The sequence below is a fragment of the Chiloscyllium punctatum genome, chromosome 42 (genome assembly GCF_047496795.1).
Source record: "Chiloscyllium punctatum isolate Juve2018m chromosome 42, sChiPun1.3, whole genome shotgun sequence".
Lineage (NCBI taxonomy): Eukaryota > Metazoa > Chordata > Chondrichthyes > Orectolobiformes > Hemiscylliidae > Chiloscyllium > Chiloscyllium punctatum.
The window spans coordinates 22,972,905-22,988,948 of record NC_092780.1 but is presented as its reverse complement, the minus strand read 5'-3'; the positions used below and the strand labels follow the sequence as shown (position 1 = coordinate 22,988,948).

At 39.8% G+C, this 16,044-nt stretch overlaps 1 protein-coding gene across 2 annotated transcripts in view; it reads right to left on the bottom strand.

Moving 5' to 3' along the window:
• The window catches only part of tut1 (terminal uridylyl transferase 1, U6 snRNA-specific), a 28,217-nt gene extending 12,660 nt beyond the window's left edge, over nt 1-15,557 (bottom strand). For both annotated transcript variants that reach the window (XM_072561655.1, XM_072561656.1), the window contains exons 1-7: nt 15,430-15,557; nt 10,118-10,308; nt 8,038-8,247; nt 4,569-4,683; nt 3,666-3,796; nt 2,632-2,870; nt 575-684 (exon numbers count right to left, since the gene is read on the bottom strand). In XM_072561655.1, the coding sequence (XP_072417756.1) occupies nt 575-684; nt 2,632-2,870; nt 3,666-3,796; nt 4,569-4,683; nt 8,038-8,247; nt 10,118-10,308; nt 15,430-15,505 (1,072 nt within the window). In that variant the 5' untranslated portion in view covers nt 15,506-15,557. The remainder of the gene's footprint in view (nt 1-574; nt 685-2,631; nt 2,871-3,665; nt 3,797-4,568; nt 4,684-8,037; nt 8,248-10,117; nt 10,309-15,429) is intronic.
• Between the last annotated feature and the right edge of the window lie 487 nt (nt 15,558-16,044).

The window sequence follows — 16,044 nt, the reverse complement described above, 5'->3', positions numbered from 1 at the left end:
AAATCCATTACTTCACAATATCTGCTTATTTTAGTGGTCTGTTACTTTGTTCATTTCACTGTTTACAAGATTTCCAGATTTCATGTCATCTCCAGACTTCATTGCTCTGTATACCACGACTGTACATAAAAATAAACCAGCAACTCCAATACTGACTCTCCAGAAACATCCTTGTATACTTCCCACAAATCTAAAACTCAATTGTTCCCAACAATACAATTGGTCAAGTTTGCACTTATTTCCCATAACTCCATGATGCTAAACTGTAAATGTAAAACATTTGCTTAGACATCTCTGATGAGCATCAAACTGAATGGTGATTTTATTATTTAAAATCATTTTGAAATAAATATATCAGTAAAATGCATACAGGCTTTAATGTTTTGATCTAGGGGGAGAAAATGGTCCTATACATGTTTAATATTGTGTGATATTTTGTGGTTAGCAAATTCAGAAGGCCTTTAAAGTGTTTGTTCAGACTGATATCTTCATTCCCAACTAATTGACTCTGATTAGGAGAGGACTCTATGAATTGTCTTCAAGGCTTTATGCAGTTTAACATAGCTTTTCTTACCAGCTAGTTGCTTTTGTTTTGCCCAATAGCGAACAGCATAGACTAGAGGTCTCACTCTTTGATCCAATGATGCACATAATTGAAGGAACTGTGTGTTACGTACAGCCAACCTACAAAAACAGATCATCCTATCATTCTTGTCATTTCAAGCAAGCCATCAAAAACGAGCTTTGTGTATGGAAACCACAGATACCTAATCATATTGATAGTTACGATTATCACAAATTGTACTGATATCGTTAATTTATTGAGAAAGGTCCAGACACTGTGATGTACGGCAAATAAGTCTGTACAAGGTTATATTTAACTTATACAGATCATAAAGTAGATATTTGAAAGTTAAAACAGCTTGGTCAAAGGAAGCATGTCGCAGAACACAGGACTTTTCTAGGTTCCAACGCCACCAAGAAACAAAAGTAACTCATGGGATTTTCAAGGGTGCAGCCCCTTAATTGATACAGAATCAGGTTCTCAATTCATATTTGGGCAGTGGGCAGGCTGCTGAAAGACCTGCCGGCCCTTAATCTGGATGTAACCCCTTTAATTGGTTTCAATAAGGCCATTAAATGGACCTAATTAGTTATCTACCCTGTGCAGGGGCTAAATGTTCAGATTTGTCTGTCTCCAACACAAGGCACAAATCCAGCACATGGAACCAAAGGAAGACTTTATAGAATGTGAACAAGCAGTCCACCTTATTAGGTAAATTATAAGACTTGGGGCTTACGTGGCTAAAGAGACAACTGCAAATGGTACGGTTACGAGCAGAATAAGTTGCACAAAAAGGGCAAAGTCAGAAAAGATTAGAGTTCCAGTCTGAAGGATATTACAGAGGTTGGGAGCTTCATAGTTACAGTAGGGTTTAAGCAAAAGGATGAATTTTAATATTCAGTTGTTATGTAATATCTTGCTAGGTTGAGATGTTGGGTGATGGATGAGGAGGGTTTAGTACAGGGCAGGAACAGGCAGCAGAGTTTTAGATAAATGACATTATGATATGAGAGCAAGTCTAGCTGAGCATTAGAGGCCACAAACGATTTAAACAACAGGTTGGTGAAGTAGGGTTAGAGACTGACATGGTAGAATATTGGTGCAGTTTCTTCAAAGCAACCTGAGACACCAGCTGGGGAAGCGGGAAAGGACTGGGTTGGTAAAGAGTTTGTGGCAAGGACCACAGACAATGCTTTTAGTCCTCCCATCACAAGACTGGCTTTTGGACATGCTGTCCAACAACATGGAGGCAGCGAAGAGAGATTTAGAAATGAAGGTTGTCACGGTACATGATGAAGCTGACCTCTTGTACATGATGATGCAAATGAGCAGTGGAATGGAAGAAGTCAAATCTTTGGGTGATAAAGCTGCAGGGTTGAGAAGAGAAGCCATTGCTAGAGAAGTTGTGTCTACAGTTGAAAAGAGAAGAGTGCAAACATGCGTGGGCAACGCCATTAAGAGAGGAAAGAACAAGAGGAGCAGCAACTGAGAATGATGTAGCAAGGGAGTCAGCAGTCACTGTTCAACTCAAATAGGATGTTACTGCAACTTTAGGAAGTACCAACTCAATTGGTTACAGATTTGGGTGACAATATGTTGAGAAGGATAGAGGTAGGAGTTGGAGATAATATGATAATTTGAAGGCAAGCAAAATTAGTATATTGGAAAGAGTCTCGCTGAGGATACAAAAAAAAACTAATTGCAATTTTATCTAGAATGAAAATGAGGAATAGAAGTGCGTATTTTTATGGAATAGACCGCAGGAAGGAGGTAATGTTCAGTCAAGACAAGCTCAGTTCAATAACAGTGAGATGGGAAAAAAAAGCAAGAAGGAGAGAAACTTGGCTTGAGGACTATGGGCTGAGGGAGCAGGCAACTGAATGAATCACATCAAAAAATGGTGACAAAAAAAATCTGTAGGCATCTTGCAGCTACTAAAATTGAGGGTGCTGAGTCAAAGAAAGGTGTTTTCATGAAAAGAGACAAAGTTACCCTTGCTCTCTGGATAGCCCTGATAAATGCAATTTAAAAATTTAAACACTATTTTAATTTATTGGCTACTGTACCTATTATTAATAGAAATGTCTCCTTGCAAGCCCGATTCCTTATGGATAAATTTCACCACAGGTAGCCTAGCAGTGGTGACAGCCTGAACTTTGTGTATGCCTGGAACACATTTCTGCAAGACAGTTGCTACAAGTTGAAGCACCTCAGCTGTGTTTGATGTTCCCAGGTCTATGTCAGACAAGATCGAATCCTCAGATTGCGTTTCAAACTGAGCATCCTCTTTAATTCCATTAACCTCCTGTAATTACATAAAGCATATTGTTTGTATCTGTGCATGCCTGCTCCAGTTATCTTTTGATTCTCCATCCCTTCAGCAGACTTTATCATTTTAAAATGTCATCGTGGTTAGTACTTCGAATGTCTCTGTCAGAACTTTAACAAAAATGACAAAATACAGGTTAAATTTTGTGGAAGACCAGAGATAGGATGCCAATACAACGACCTCTGTCCACTCAGAATGTACTTCCCATCAACACTGAAGTTCTTTGAGAATTCCCAATAGAAGAACTGAAGGATTACAACAGATAAGATAATGCAGGTTGCGCTTACAAAATTTGTTAAATAACTAGGAGAGAAAAAAAATCAGTCATTAAAATTGTGTGCCTCTTAATTATTCAAAAGCTGTCATAGTTCTTACCTACTAAAGCCAAGTAGTTTTCCAAGACTAAAAAAATGATGGTACTTTGTATCAAACAATTTTCATTCAACTCATTCAAATTTAGAGAAACAGTACTCTGGTGAAAGCTCAGGTATGGCTAATTAATTTTTTTCTCCCTAAGACTGACTATGTCACATCCAAATGAAATTTTGCAAATGCTTTCAACTGGCTTGTAAACAAATATCCAGCGAGTTCCTTTAATGAAAGTTCAAGCTGCAGCACTTGATGCTCTTTTGCAGATGCTTGGCTTTTTAAAAAAATCACAACTTGGTTTGCAAACACAGGGGCATAGACAACAGCTAGAAACATTCTAATCTCCTAATATTATTGAATATTATGCAGATACTACCAGAGTCCCAAAAGATGTAAACGTACTTCAGTTTCAACTTTGCTTCTAGCATGTGCCTGGAAAGCCTTGGTGTTTTCGAGATCCAAAAACAAATCCATGTCACAGCCATGGATACCAAATGCATTCACTGATGATCCAAAGGGTAAGATTCTACAACCTTGAAACAAAAATCACATTAAGCCACTTGTTACAACAGCTGCATAGTTCGAAAGTCAGTAAATTTAAATTTACAATTAATGTTGAAAAGTTTGAAATGAAAACCTTTCCCTTTTAAGTTCTATCAATAGTAATGTCTACAGAGAAGAATTGCATGGAATAAAGTACCAGCCTTTCAACACTGACATTTGAGTTTGAATCCACTCAGATTAATGAGATGAGAAGTCTTTTCTGTCCATTGTTTTTAATGGTACAAGGAGAAGCAAACATCTCTATGAGCCACTGAAAGCCCACTGTATGATATCTACCCCTAAACAGGGACAAGGTTTGGATCCAGATGTGGAAAATTCTTGTCTAGTAGAAGTACTTGTCTAACTTTGAGATTATGTGAATAAGGTGCCACTGTGTAGACAGAACGTTGGGCATCTGCACCCTGTGTAGCGAGTGTTGGGTATTCATACCAACTATCACAAGCGATGTTTCCTTTCTCAGATCAAAAGCAAAAGGTTCACAAGTGAAAAATCTACAGCAGAAATTTACGACAATCCTTACATCTAAATGAAAGCCAGTTCTAAGTAAAAGCCTTCAGGATTTTGAATACTGGAACAATGATATTGCAACAATATATTTTTTGCAAGAAAAGCACCAATTTCTTTTTAATGATTTTAATGTCCATAGCCTAAGGCAACAAGTTTCACTGTTAAGGTGGATCCATTTCATATCTCTCATGCAACAATGGTCAAAACTCAAGCAATAATATTGAGATCACTTACTTGGGAAAAATTCTAAGAAGACCTCTTGTAAAAGTGACACAATCAATTCCCTCAGCGTTTTTTCACTTTCTGTAAGCTCAAACAACTGCAGCAACTGCTTCATTTGTTCATCTACCTGTCACACAAAAAGAATTGGAATTGAACATGAGAAGCAGTCACAATCTTCGCTTGGATACGCATAAGCAAATGATATGATCCTTTGTGACAGGTGAGCAACATATTTTGTTCAAGCAGCTGAACAGCAGAATATCCATTGCAGACATCTGTTACTATTATGCAGGTAAATTAAATCATATAGTTCAGGCTGTTACTAGAGATAGGTTAGTCCTCACTGATGTGAGACAGCTATAACGTCAGCAAACAAAGGACTTTGATAATGTGACAACTACAATAAAGCATTTAATTGCTGTCATTATATTCCTCTCCAATTTTTAAAAATAAATCTGAATAAGATATCCAATTACATCAATATTAATTAATCATTCAACCATGCTCGTCAGGCTTAAAACAAATAGAAAAACTACATCTGCTCCACAGCTTTGAAGACAGTTTTCGAACAATTTTCCTTCCAACTGCAGTAGCTCCTGAGTAATGTTTTCTAAAACAGACAATTGCTTTGTCATAATTAATAAATTTGTCATTTTTTTGTGTCATCTTAAATCACAGAATTTCATCTGGAAAGTATATCTGAGGGGTTTGATTGTCTTTTTTCCAGTATCCTGATGACCATTAATAAATGCATTTCAGATGAGAGACATTAAAATGTGAATTCATATCAATATTTATTAGAGTGAGATGTTTATTTAACTTTTACAAAGTACACAGTGAAAAAAATACAGAAAACTGCAAAGTAGAAATTATGCGAGTTATCCCCAAATTTACTGACCAAAGGAGAAGGAATGGTGCTGTTTGTGGCAACATCACAGTGCAGAATTTTTCACATAATAAGCTGCATGGAGATAGTGAGGACGGCAGATGCTGCAAAGTCAGATGACAAAATGTGGAGCTGGAAAAGACAGATCCTGATGAAGGGCCCTGCCGAAATGTAGACTCTCCTGCTCTTTGGATGCTGCTTAACCTGCTGTGCTTTTTCCAGCTCCACATTTTATCAGCATAATAAGCTGCTTATTAGATTAGATTAGATTAGATTACTTACAGTGTGAAAACAGGCCCTTCGGCCCAACAAGTCCACACTGCCCCGCCAAAGCGTAACCCACCCATACCCCTACATCTACCCCTTACCTAACACTACGGGCAATTTAGCATGGCCAATTCACCTGACCTGCACATTTTTGGACTGTGGGAGGAAACCAGAGCACCCAGAGGAAACCCACGCAGACACGGGGAGAACGTGCAAACTCCACACAGTCACCTGAGGCGGGAATTGAACCCGGGTCTCCGGCGCTGTGAGGCAGCAGTGCTAACCACTGTGCCACCATGCCGCCCACAAATTATTGTGTTAAGCAAAAGGAGAATTTTCCTTTAAAAGAATCATTGTCATAAGGTTCTTATTCTTTCATGTGATGTGGGTGACACAGGTGATGTCAGTATTTGTTACACATTCCTAATTGCCCTTGAGAAGGTAGTGATGGGTTGCATTCTTTAAATACTGTAGTTAAAAATGAAGTAAGTACACCTGGAGTGTTGTTGGGGTAGGATTTCCAAAACATTGACTCAGTGACAATGAAGGAACAATTGTTGCAGTTCCACGTCAGAACAGCATGTGACTTGAAGTGTAACTTGCAGGTGGTAGTGTTCCCATGTACCTGCTACCCTACTCCTTCTAACTGGTAGAGATCATGGGTTTGGAAAACTGCGTTAAGAGAACCTGGCTGAATTGCAGTGTCACATCTTGTAGATGTTACACGCTGTCAGTGTACATTGATGGTGGAGGGTCTGAATGTTTAAGGTGGTGGGTGAGGTGCCAGTCATGCAGGCTGCTTTGTCATGGTTAGTGTCAAGTCTCTCAAATGTTTAGGAGCTGTACTCATCTAAGCAAGCAGAGACCATTCCACCACACTCCTCTTGATTTGAGCTTTTAGATCATGAACAGGCTTTGCAGATATGGTGCTGAGTTACTCAAACAGCTCCAGTCTGCTCTTGTTGCCAGAGAATTTACATGGCCATTCCAGCACTGTTGTTGAAAAATGCGGTGCTGGAAAAACACAGCAGGCCAGGCAGCGTCCGAGGAGCAGGAGAATCGATGTTTTGGGCATCCGCCCTTCTGAAGAAGGGCTTATGCCCGAAACGTTGATTCTCCTGCTCCTCAGATGCTGCCTGGCCTGCTGTGTTTTTCCAGTACCACATTTTTCAACTCTGGTCTCTAGCATCTGCACTCCTCACTTTCCCCATTCCAGTACTGTTTCAGATGATTCATTCCTGTACTGACTCTAAGTGAAAGCAGGACCAAGGAAAAAAGCTAAATTGTTAAAATTTGAATACAAGCTCCAAAAATATATATTAAAAAAAAGGACGACGTCTGCAAGCTTTATCTAATCACATTATCTTTATATTACAGTAGATAAAATTACTTACGTTCACTCTATATTATGAACATGTAAGGAACAACTGATGCAAATTACTTTACAATTGACATAACAAATTGGTACTTACTTTCGTGATCACAACAAATTACACGGTTTTAAACAAGGTTAACATAATGTAAATTGTTAATGCAATGAATGCAGCCATCAATTACCTTAAGTAACAATGGGTTGGTAAAGAGTTCAAAACATCACCTTCTTTTGCAAAACAAAGTAACAAAGAGAAAAACAGAACTTGCAGCACAACTAATGTCACTTTTTGTCCCTAATGCCAAAATAAGAAGGAACAAATTCATCTTAAGTCATGAATTAAATTTCAGGAGTCTGCAGCACACAAACCTTCACTTTTGCAAAGGTTTTTAATCCTTAAAATGCTAGCCAGAGGTGAAAATAAGATTTAATTAATTAAATATTTTAGCCATAATATCACATCAGCATCCATTTAAAATTAAACTGACAGAGAAAATAAAAACCGAAGCAGCCGTACGATGCAAAGCATCACACCAGAGCACAAGACAGGTTGACTAAAGCGATCACCATTTAGTTCCTCAGCAGAAATGTTGCTGTTAATCAGAATACCCAAGGAAATTCTCAGCAGATTACTATGCTAAATTTTTTTATTAGCTACCAATTCACCTTTGAAACCCCCTTTTAAATGCATCTTCTGACCTCTAACCAAGGGAAAAGTTTCACTATTCACGGATGAACAAGAGTTTGCTCCATGACTTATTCTACAAATGTCTTTACCTCCCCATGCCGAATAATGCAAATGTAGGAAAAAAATTATAAAGGAAAATATTTCAGGAGGAGCAGCAGCAGCAGGGCTTTAGACTAACTCACTCCACTTTCAATCTCTATTACTATATTACAAAAATCACAACCATCGTTTTAATTAGCTGGTCACATTGTGAAGGTAAAGTACTTACATCAACCGCTTGACAGAGACCCTGTGTCAGCTCTTCAAAATCAATCCACTGTTTTTTCCCAGGGCTTTGCTTCCGTTTTGGAATATATTTGAACTCCTTAGTCTCTTTGTGCTTCACTCGTAATTTTTGACCATTCATACAGTGCTGTGTAATAGACAGCACTTTTTCCACTTCCTCAGTATCACCCATTTCTATAATTGCATATAAACCCTGTAGATGGTAACATAAAATCTCTTAAATTATACACAGAAGTCATTAAGTTACATTCAAATCAACGAGTTTATTCAACCAATTCAATTTCTAACCAACCAAAGAGTTTCTTAAATTGCCAAAATTCACAGTATCTTGTGGATCAGGACAAAGATAAGTTTATCAACACAGATGCATCTAGCGTCTGTCTAGTCTGGAGCAGCAGATAGAAAAATAAATTATCAAAAGAGAGATTTTCCACCCGTTTGCTGAACTATTCAGTAAATAGGTTTCCAGCCCTCCCAAATTGCCCACTCACCACTTAAATTGGGCACACATATCCTGGACTTGGTTATTCTGTGAAATCTGCATGATTTAGCTTTCCTGCCATAATAGACTGAAGGGTTTCACTGCCAAAAGACAGCAGTGAGCAGCCAGTGTAACACTTTAACAGTATACTGGGGCAATAATGTAGGTTAGGTAGGCTTCAGTCGGCGCAACATCGAGAGCCGAAGGGCCTGTACTGCGCTGTATTTTTCTATGTTCTATGTTCTAACTCTCAGGAATTGGGAAAGGAGGCAAGAATAGGTTGAGGGGGAAAGATGGAAAACAAAAGGCTTGAAGATCAGGGATTGGAGTCAGGTGCAAAGACAGAAATAGGGAAATTCGTGCCCAGGAACCCTGTCCCTGCCTATTCTTGGGATTTCAGGTAATAGCTGTTTAAGCAAATGCACAAGCAGAAATACTAAAAACGCAAACCATACATTTACAAAGCAAAAGCAGTAATGTTTGAAAATGTCACATGGTGAGAGACTGCTTGGTCACAATGTCAAGTGAATAAACTCCAAGAATGCCTCCAACCAGACTCGGTAATGTTGCACAGCACATTAGTCAACTAAAGCATCACAATCAGGATCTGAGTTTTTTTTATTGGTGTTGCTATGTTTGCAGCCAAACCATCCAATTCATCCACCTGCCCTCTGAACAAAGGTTGGAGCATTTCAACATAATTTACAAATATCTTCACTGCCCTCAAAATTTAGAATCACAAAACTGAAGGCAGCACAATAGGAGGCCATTGCCTGGACTAGCTTTTCAAACAACCATCATTACCTCAAGCTAAAAACTCTTGCTTTTTCTGCATATCCTAGCATACGATGTCTACTCAAATAATAAACCAATTGTCCTCCTGAATGCCTCAACAAAACCTGTCTCCACATTTCTCGTCATTGTATTCCATATCCTAATTAATCATTGTGTGAATAAGATGTTTCTCACATCATCCTTTATTCTTTTGCACGATTTTGAAATCTGTGCCCTCTCATTCTTGTTCCTTTTATGAGTGGGAACAGCTTTTCCCCCTTTACTCTATCCAGCCCACTCATGTTTTTGAAAACCTCTCAAATAATTCTTCTCTCAATATTCTTCTCTCCAAGGTGAGCAGTCTCAACTTCGTCAATCAGTCTCAGAACTGAAGTTTCTCATTCCAGCAACTATTCTTGTAATTCAGTTCCAAACTCCCTCCAATGCATTCATATCTTTCCTACAGTGTGGTGTCTCCAACTATAGAAAATATTCCAGCTGAGGTCCAACAGGTATCTTAGAAAAGTTAAACATCGCCATCTTGCTCTTGTACTGAATGCCCCTATTAATAAAACCATGATCGCTATATGCTATATTAATTGCTCCCACTATCTGTTCTGCCACCTTCAATGATCTGTGCACAAAACTGTTGTGTTATTAGAGCTCTCTCTAGTGGCAGAAAACTACCATCTGCACTTGGCAATTTACTTCAAAGATTCACAGTACAGATCTCTGCAATTTTTCATCTGTTCCAAGTTATTATATTTAACTTAGGATTATATTGAAGTCAACTGCCAATAGGACTTACTTTGTCTTTGTCCATTATCACGTTTGCCACCGTGCCAAAGTTTTGAAAGTAGTCAGTGATTTCCAGATTAGATGTGCCTTTATGGAAACCACTTACAAACAAACTCTTCTCTTGCTGGGATTTTCTGCAACTTCTTACACTCAGCAGTTTTTGATGTTTCTTTCCTTTGAGATGATCATTTAAGCTGGGACCTAAAAGCATGAAAGAGCATGGATTACAGAAGGGTTGCAATCACCTTTTCTTTTAGAAATTGAGTACATTGCAAAGAAACTTAAGTACAGCCATTTTTTAATTGAAGGCATGTGAAGGGTAGGAGGAGTAGGAGCTATTCGATAATGATATTGGATATATCTGAACAGATTGATTAAAAAATATCTATTAAAGATGATAGGTTGACAGGTAACAAAAAGGGAACACAAAAAAGTTATTTGTAAAGATATATATGGCAAAAACTAATCAAAAGGTCCTTACTGGAAGCAAGGATGTTGACAATGCCACAGCAATGAAAGGGATAATAGTAAAATTGGACATGATTACATATTTAAAAAAGAGTCACTTAAGAAGTTGGTGTTATTAATAATACAGACTTTCAACAGCTTTGAGCTCTACTTGGGTATGGGAGACAAGGCAGGGGATAAGAGGATTTCAACAGTTACATCCCTGTTCAGAAGAATAAAGGGAGAAATGTAGTGACCACAAGTAGGTCAGCTGAACATCAGTAGTTAGGGTAATCTGGGAGGCAATATTCCCCGACATGAATAATTCTTGTTTGAAAACACAGAGTAATAAATGTCTGTCAGCACAGATTTAACGGCAATCACATCTCCTAAACTAGAATAAGTGTGCTGAATTAGTAACAGAGATGGTTGATGCGAGTTCATGAACTTAAAAAGGAGAATGTGGAGATAATAAACTAAATAGTACAATGTTAATGGCCACAGCAATGAAGCCTATGGGACTGAGTCCACGAGAAAGATCAGTCATGATCTTAATGAATGGTGGAGCAGGCAGGGGCCACAGAACCTACTCCTGTTCCTATTTCAGATTCGCTTATATTCTTCTTTTCGATTTGTGCATACAAACCCTTGAAAATTGTGGGATAGGTTGCAAAACGTACTTTGAAAAACGTGCAGGAAAAGTAGCTTCAAATATGGAGACTATGATTAGAGAAGGACCTTGTTCAAAAGAGCTACAACACACTGCAGCACTCCTGACCTGCAAAGGGAAGAGGAACACCTCTACAGAGTCTTCACCAAGAACAGATATCCCCATAACTTCATCCTTGGATGCCTGGCAGACAAATAACATGATGAGGACATGTCACGACCTTATTCACGAGCCACAATACCTTACATAAAGGAGGTCTCGGAGCTGACAGTCAGACTTCTCTGACCACTGGGATGCATGACAGCCCATAAACTGACAGCAACGCTCAGACAACTCACCAGGACAAAAGACCCTATACCCATCATGTGCAAGACAAAAGTAATTTACAAGATTCCATACAAAGACTGCACGCAACACTATATTGAACAAACAGGCAGATAACAAGCAATCTGCATCCACAAACACCAATGAGCCATTGGATGCCATGACCAGCTGTTCCTCGTTGCCACACACACACAACTGGCAAGGGTCACAAATTCAACTCGGACAACACAACACAACGATTTAGGACAAGCCAAACAGAAGACAGACAGAGAATTTCTAGAAACATGGCACTCATCCACAGACTCCATCAACAAACACATAGACCTAGACTCATTCTACCAGCCACTACAACAAACAACCAGAGCAGGTAACCGGAAGCAGCAGGAATGGAATCAAATAAACCCGAGAAGACACAGTACAGCAGTGCTTCACAGGAGGTTCTATAGCACTGAAGATGTCACATAGACAGGGGGTGAAACATCTGCAAATCAACTTCCCAGCTTGGTGAACATATCCAAAACTATGATTTTCCAGGTTATTACTCATGAAGTCTATTGTTCAATGCCAAGTGGACTGTAGTAATCAGTCTCCAGATCCTGCAGATTAGTCAGGAAGCTTGCAGGAGTGATGGATCTAGCTGCTGAGGTCATTTTCAAAGTTCAAGTTAAAAACATGGGAGAGAGTGCCTCCTTCTTGGGGAGCCTTCTCCCTCACTTACCAGGAAAGACGGTTTTTTTGCAGCTTCAGTTCCAGAGGGCTTCTGTTCTTTTCTGTTTTCTTTTATAATTACTTCAAAGGATGTGGACACTGACTAGGCCAGCATTTACTGCCTATCCATAGTAGCCCTCGAGAAGGTCTGAGCTCTAGAAAACCTCTGCAAGAGTTTGTCTGAAGAGTACCCTTGGCGCAAACATCTTCAGCTGCTTCATCAATGACCTATCCTCCATTTTAAGATCAACAGTGCACACATCTACCAATGAGTGCACAATATTAAGCAACATTCATGACTCCTCAGGTCTTGAAGCAGTCCATTTCCAACTGAAGCAAGACTTGGATAATAGCCAGGCTTGGGTTGACAACTGACGAGTAACATTTGTGCCACACAGTGCCAGGCAAAGACTATCTCAAATGTTGCTGATTGCCATTGCTGAATCCCCCACCTTCAATATCCTGGGGAGGTTTCACCACTGACCAGAAACTGAACTGGATGAGCCTTTTGTAGATGTGGTTACAAGGGAAAGTCTGAGACGAGCAATTCTGTTATGAGTAAGTCAACTCCTGATTCCCCAAAGCTTTTCCACCATCCGCAAGGCCCAAGTTAGAAATGTAACTCTCCTGGAAGTTTGCAGCTCTCACACTGAAGAAACTTGACACAACCAGACAAAGCCACCGCAAAAATTCCACTCAATAGCAGTGCTATCTACAAGGTACACTGCAGAAAGTTATAACGTTTCTTAAGAGAGCATCGTCCAAACCCATGACCACTACTTTCGAGAAGCACAAGTACAGCAGATACATGGGAATACCAAAATCTGCAAGTCGCCCTCTAAGCCACACTCAATCTTGATTTTGAAACATACCATTCCTGGAAAACCCTCCCTAAAGGAATGTAGGTGTAACTGCACCAAAGGGAGTACAGCAGCTCACCACCACCTTCTTAAGGATAACTCGGGACAGGTGACAATTGCTGCCCAGCCAGCGATATTCACATCCCATAAGTAATTGTTTAAAAAAAAGATGGTGAGCACCAGTCTATGCGGTATAATAGTGTAATTAAGAAACGTATTCCTGGATTTTAACCATGCAACAGTAAAGCAACAGAATTCCATGTCAGGATGATGCATGCTTGAGGAGAAAGCCAATCAACCAGCCTTCAATCGAAGACTTTTCCTACCACCCTCAGTTAAATGGCAGGTCTGCACTCTGACTCTTAATTGGGCAATTGGGGGAAAATCACAGCCAAGTATCATGCCTTGTAGTTCACAGGTTTAAACATTCTTTGAAACTCAAATAGGGTGTATTTCACAGACCAAACCATGTGCTGCAGACTGTTACATTGCTACTCCCATACCTACTTAGTGCAATAGCAAATGTTTTAACATGCTGGATGTGTGTCTGTACACAAATTCACAATGATATAGTTCGTACATTTTTTTGCTAGTAGCAATAACACCTAATGACAGTTCCCTACAAAGTAGAAACTCCTTTCCCACCATTTGACCATGACAACAATGGTCTAAAGTCCACAGGAGAAATCCTGCCTGACATTTCAAGTAAATGGCCATTCATTAGAACTGGGCTAACTTAGAAATGCAATAGGTTTCAAGTAAAAAGGGAGTATATGAGAAAAGAAGTAGAGAAGGTAGAAGAAACAAACAAATGGTGAGTCAGAGAGAAGGACAAAACATCTTCAAGGTGGGAAATCCTGAAAGAGAAGTGATAGCAAAGTAAACATTAAATCAGAAGCAAAGTACCGCACCACAGTACTGCTGGAAAATGAAATAACAACAGAACACGCTGGAAGCATGATGATCTTTAACCGCAACACCATTCTCCAACATTAATATGTTGATATCCCTTGCTGTGTTGAATACAGGTCATCCTGCTATAACATGTGTTTCGTTAATGCAAATTTACTCTAATTCGATTGATGAATTGAGGACACTTTCTATATTGTGAACTTTTAAAGCATCCATCGGTTATAACACAATTCTGGCCCCATTAGTTTACATGGTGCTGCTATCGCACAATTTTCTTATAACATGGGAGTGCACGAGAACAGAACTACAGCAGAATTATACCAAAACTGACTGTATCTATAAATTTGCTGGCTTCCACCTTGAACGTCCTCAGTAACAGCCTCCACACAGGCCTCTGGGGTAGCAAATTTCAAAGAATCACCACACTGAAAGAAATTCCTCCTCATTTCAGTCAGAGATGGCTTACCTCTTATTCTGAGACTGACTACTGGTTCTAGACTTTGTATCACCACCTCACAGACATGCCCTGGTCACTGGAAGGCTCTACAAATAACAGTGAGCCAACACATTGGTTTCTGTTTCTGGAATCTGCTGGCATGCATGAACCAGAGGTCCACAGAGGTGAACAAAATATCAGAGGGAACACTGTTTTCCCACACCCTACCAATAATCATACCCAGGGAGAAGAAGAGGAGACATGCTCCCAGAGACAACACTATCCAGTCCTGCAAGAATTTTCAGAGTTAAATTCCCAGTCAATGCCCTTGGGTTAATACAGTCCTGATGTAGGTGGTAATGTCATTGGACTAGTAAATCTGCATCCCAGGTTAGTGTCCTGAAGATATCGGCTCAAATTCCACGATGGTAGATGTTGGAATTGGAATTCAATAAATGATCATGAGTGACATTGATGTTGATTGTTATTAAGAACCTCATTTGATTTATAATACCCTTCATGGAAGGAAATCTACTCACTTATTCTCTTTCTTTCTGTTAGTTCTCCTAACAGGAAAGGCTGCTTGACCTGTTGAGTATTTGCAGCCTTTCTAGTCATAGAGTCATTCAAACAGACCCTTCGGCCCAACTAGTCCATGCTGACCATAATCCCAAACTGATCTAATCCCACCTGCCTGCTCCTGGCCCACATCCCTCCAAACCTTTCTTCTTCATGTACTTTTCCAAATGCATTTTACTGTACTCCCCTCCACCAGTTCCTCAGGAAATTCACTTTGTTTTATTATAAATCTGGTTCCATCGGACAGAGTGAAACCACCTGCTCCAGAGGCTTCACCAACTCGTGGGGCCTCCACACTCCCTCCCATTCCAAATGGAAGAGGCTGGATCCTGGTAAACCAGGCCCCGTCACCGCCGTCACTGTTTTACAGAAGTTTCTGCACTTACTGTTGGGGACCCGGACATCACACAATAAACAGCGGTAACCGCCGCGAGCCAGCGGCTCCACGTCTGACACGCTCATGCTTCAAATTTTAACGGCGGGTCACAAAACCCGGCGGCGGGATTTCAGCCACCCCCCGTCTCAACGGGCGGAGTGTCACCATCAACCCCCTCCTCCCGGAACCACGCGGCGCCCAAGGAAACGTTCCGTCCATCAGTTTACAGCGTCCAGCTCTGGAGGAGCTAAAGGGGGTTAAAAATCTCAATATTTTACCCCAAAAAGTGTTTTTTTTTCAAATGTCCTGGAGGTCTGTCTTTCAGTTAATCTCCCCCAAAATGATTCCCCTGCCAAAAAAAGCTCTTGTTATGATCCAGTTATAAACAATACATCCTGTGTGTGTACAAGTATCTGAACTTTAGTTTGTGGACCAAATAACAATAGGTGAGTTTGCAGCAAATGGGAAATAGATTTAATGGAATAACATCATTTGAGTCTTAAGTTATTTCAATTTCCTGGGAACGTTAAGAAATTATAATTGACAGCTACCCAGAGAATGATATGCAAAATATATAAAAGATACTCAGAAACTCTAGTTGTCTCACAATCCTTTAGGAAACAAG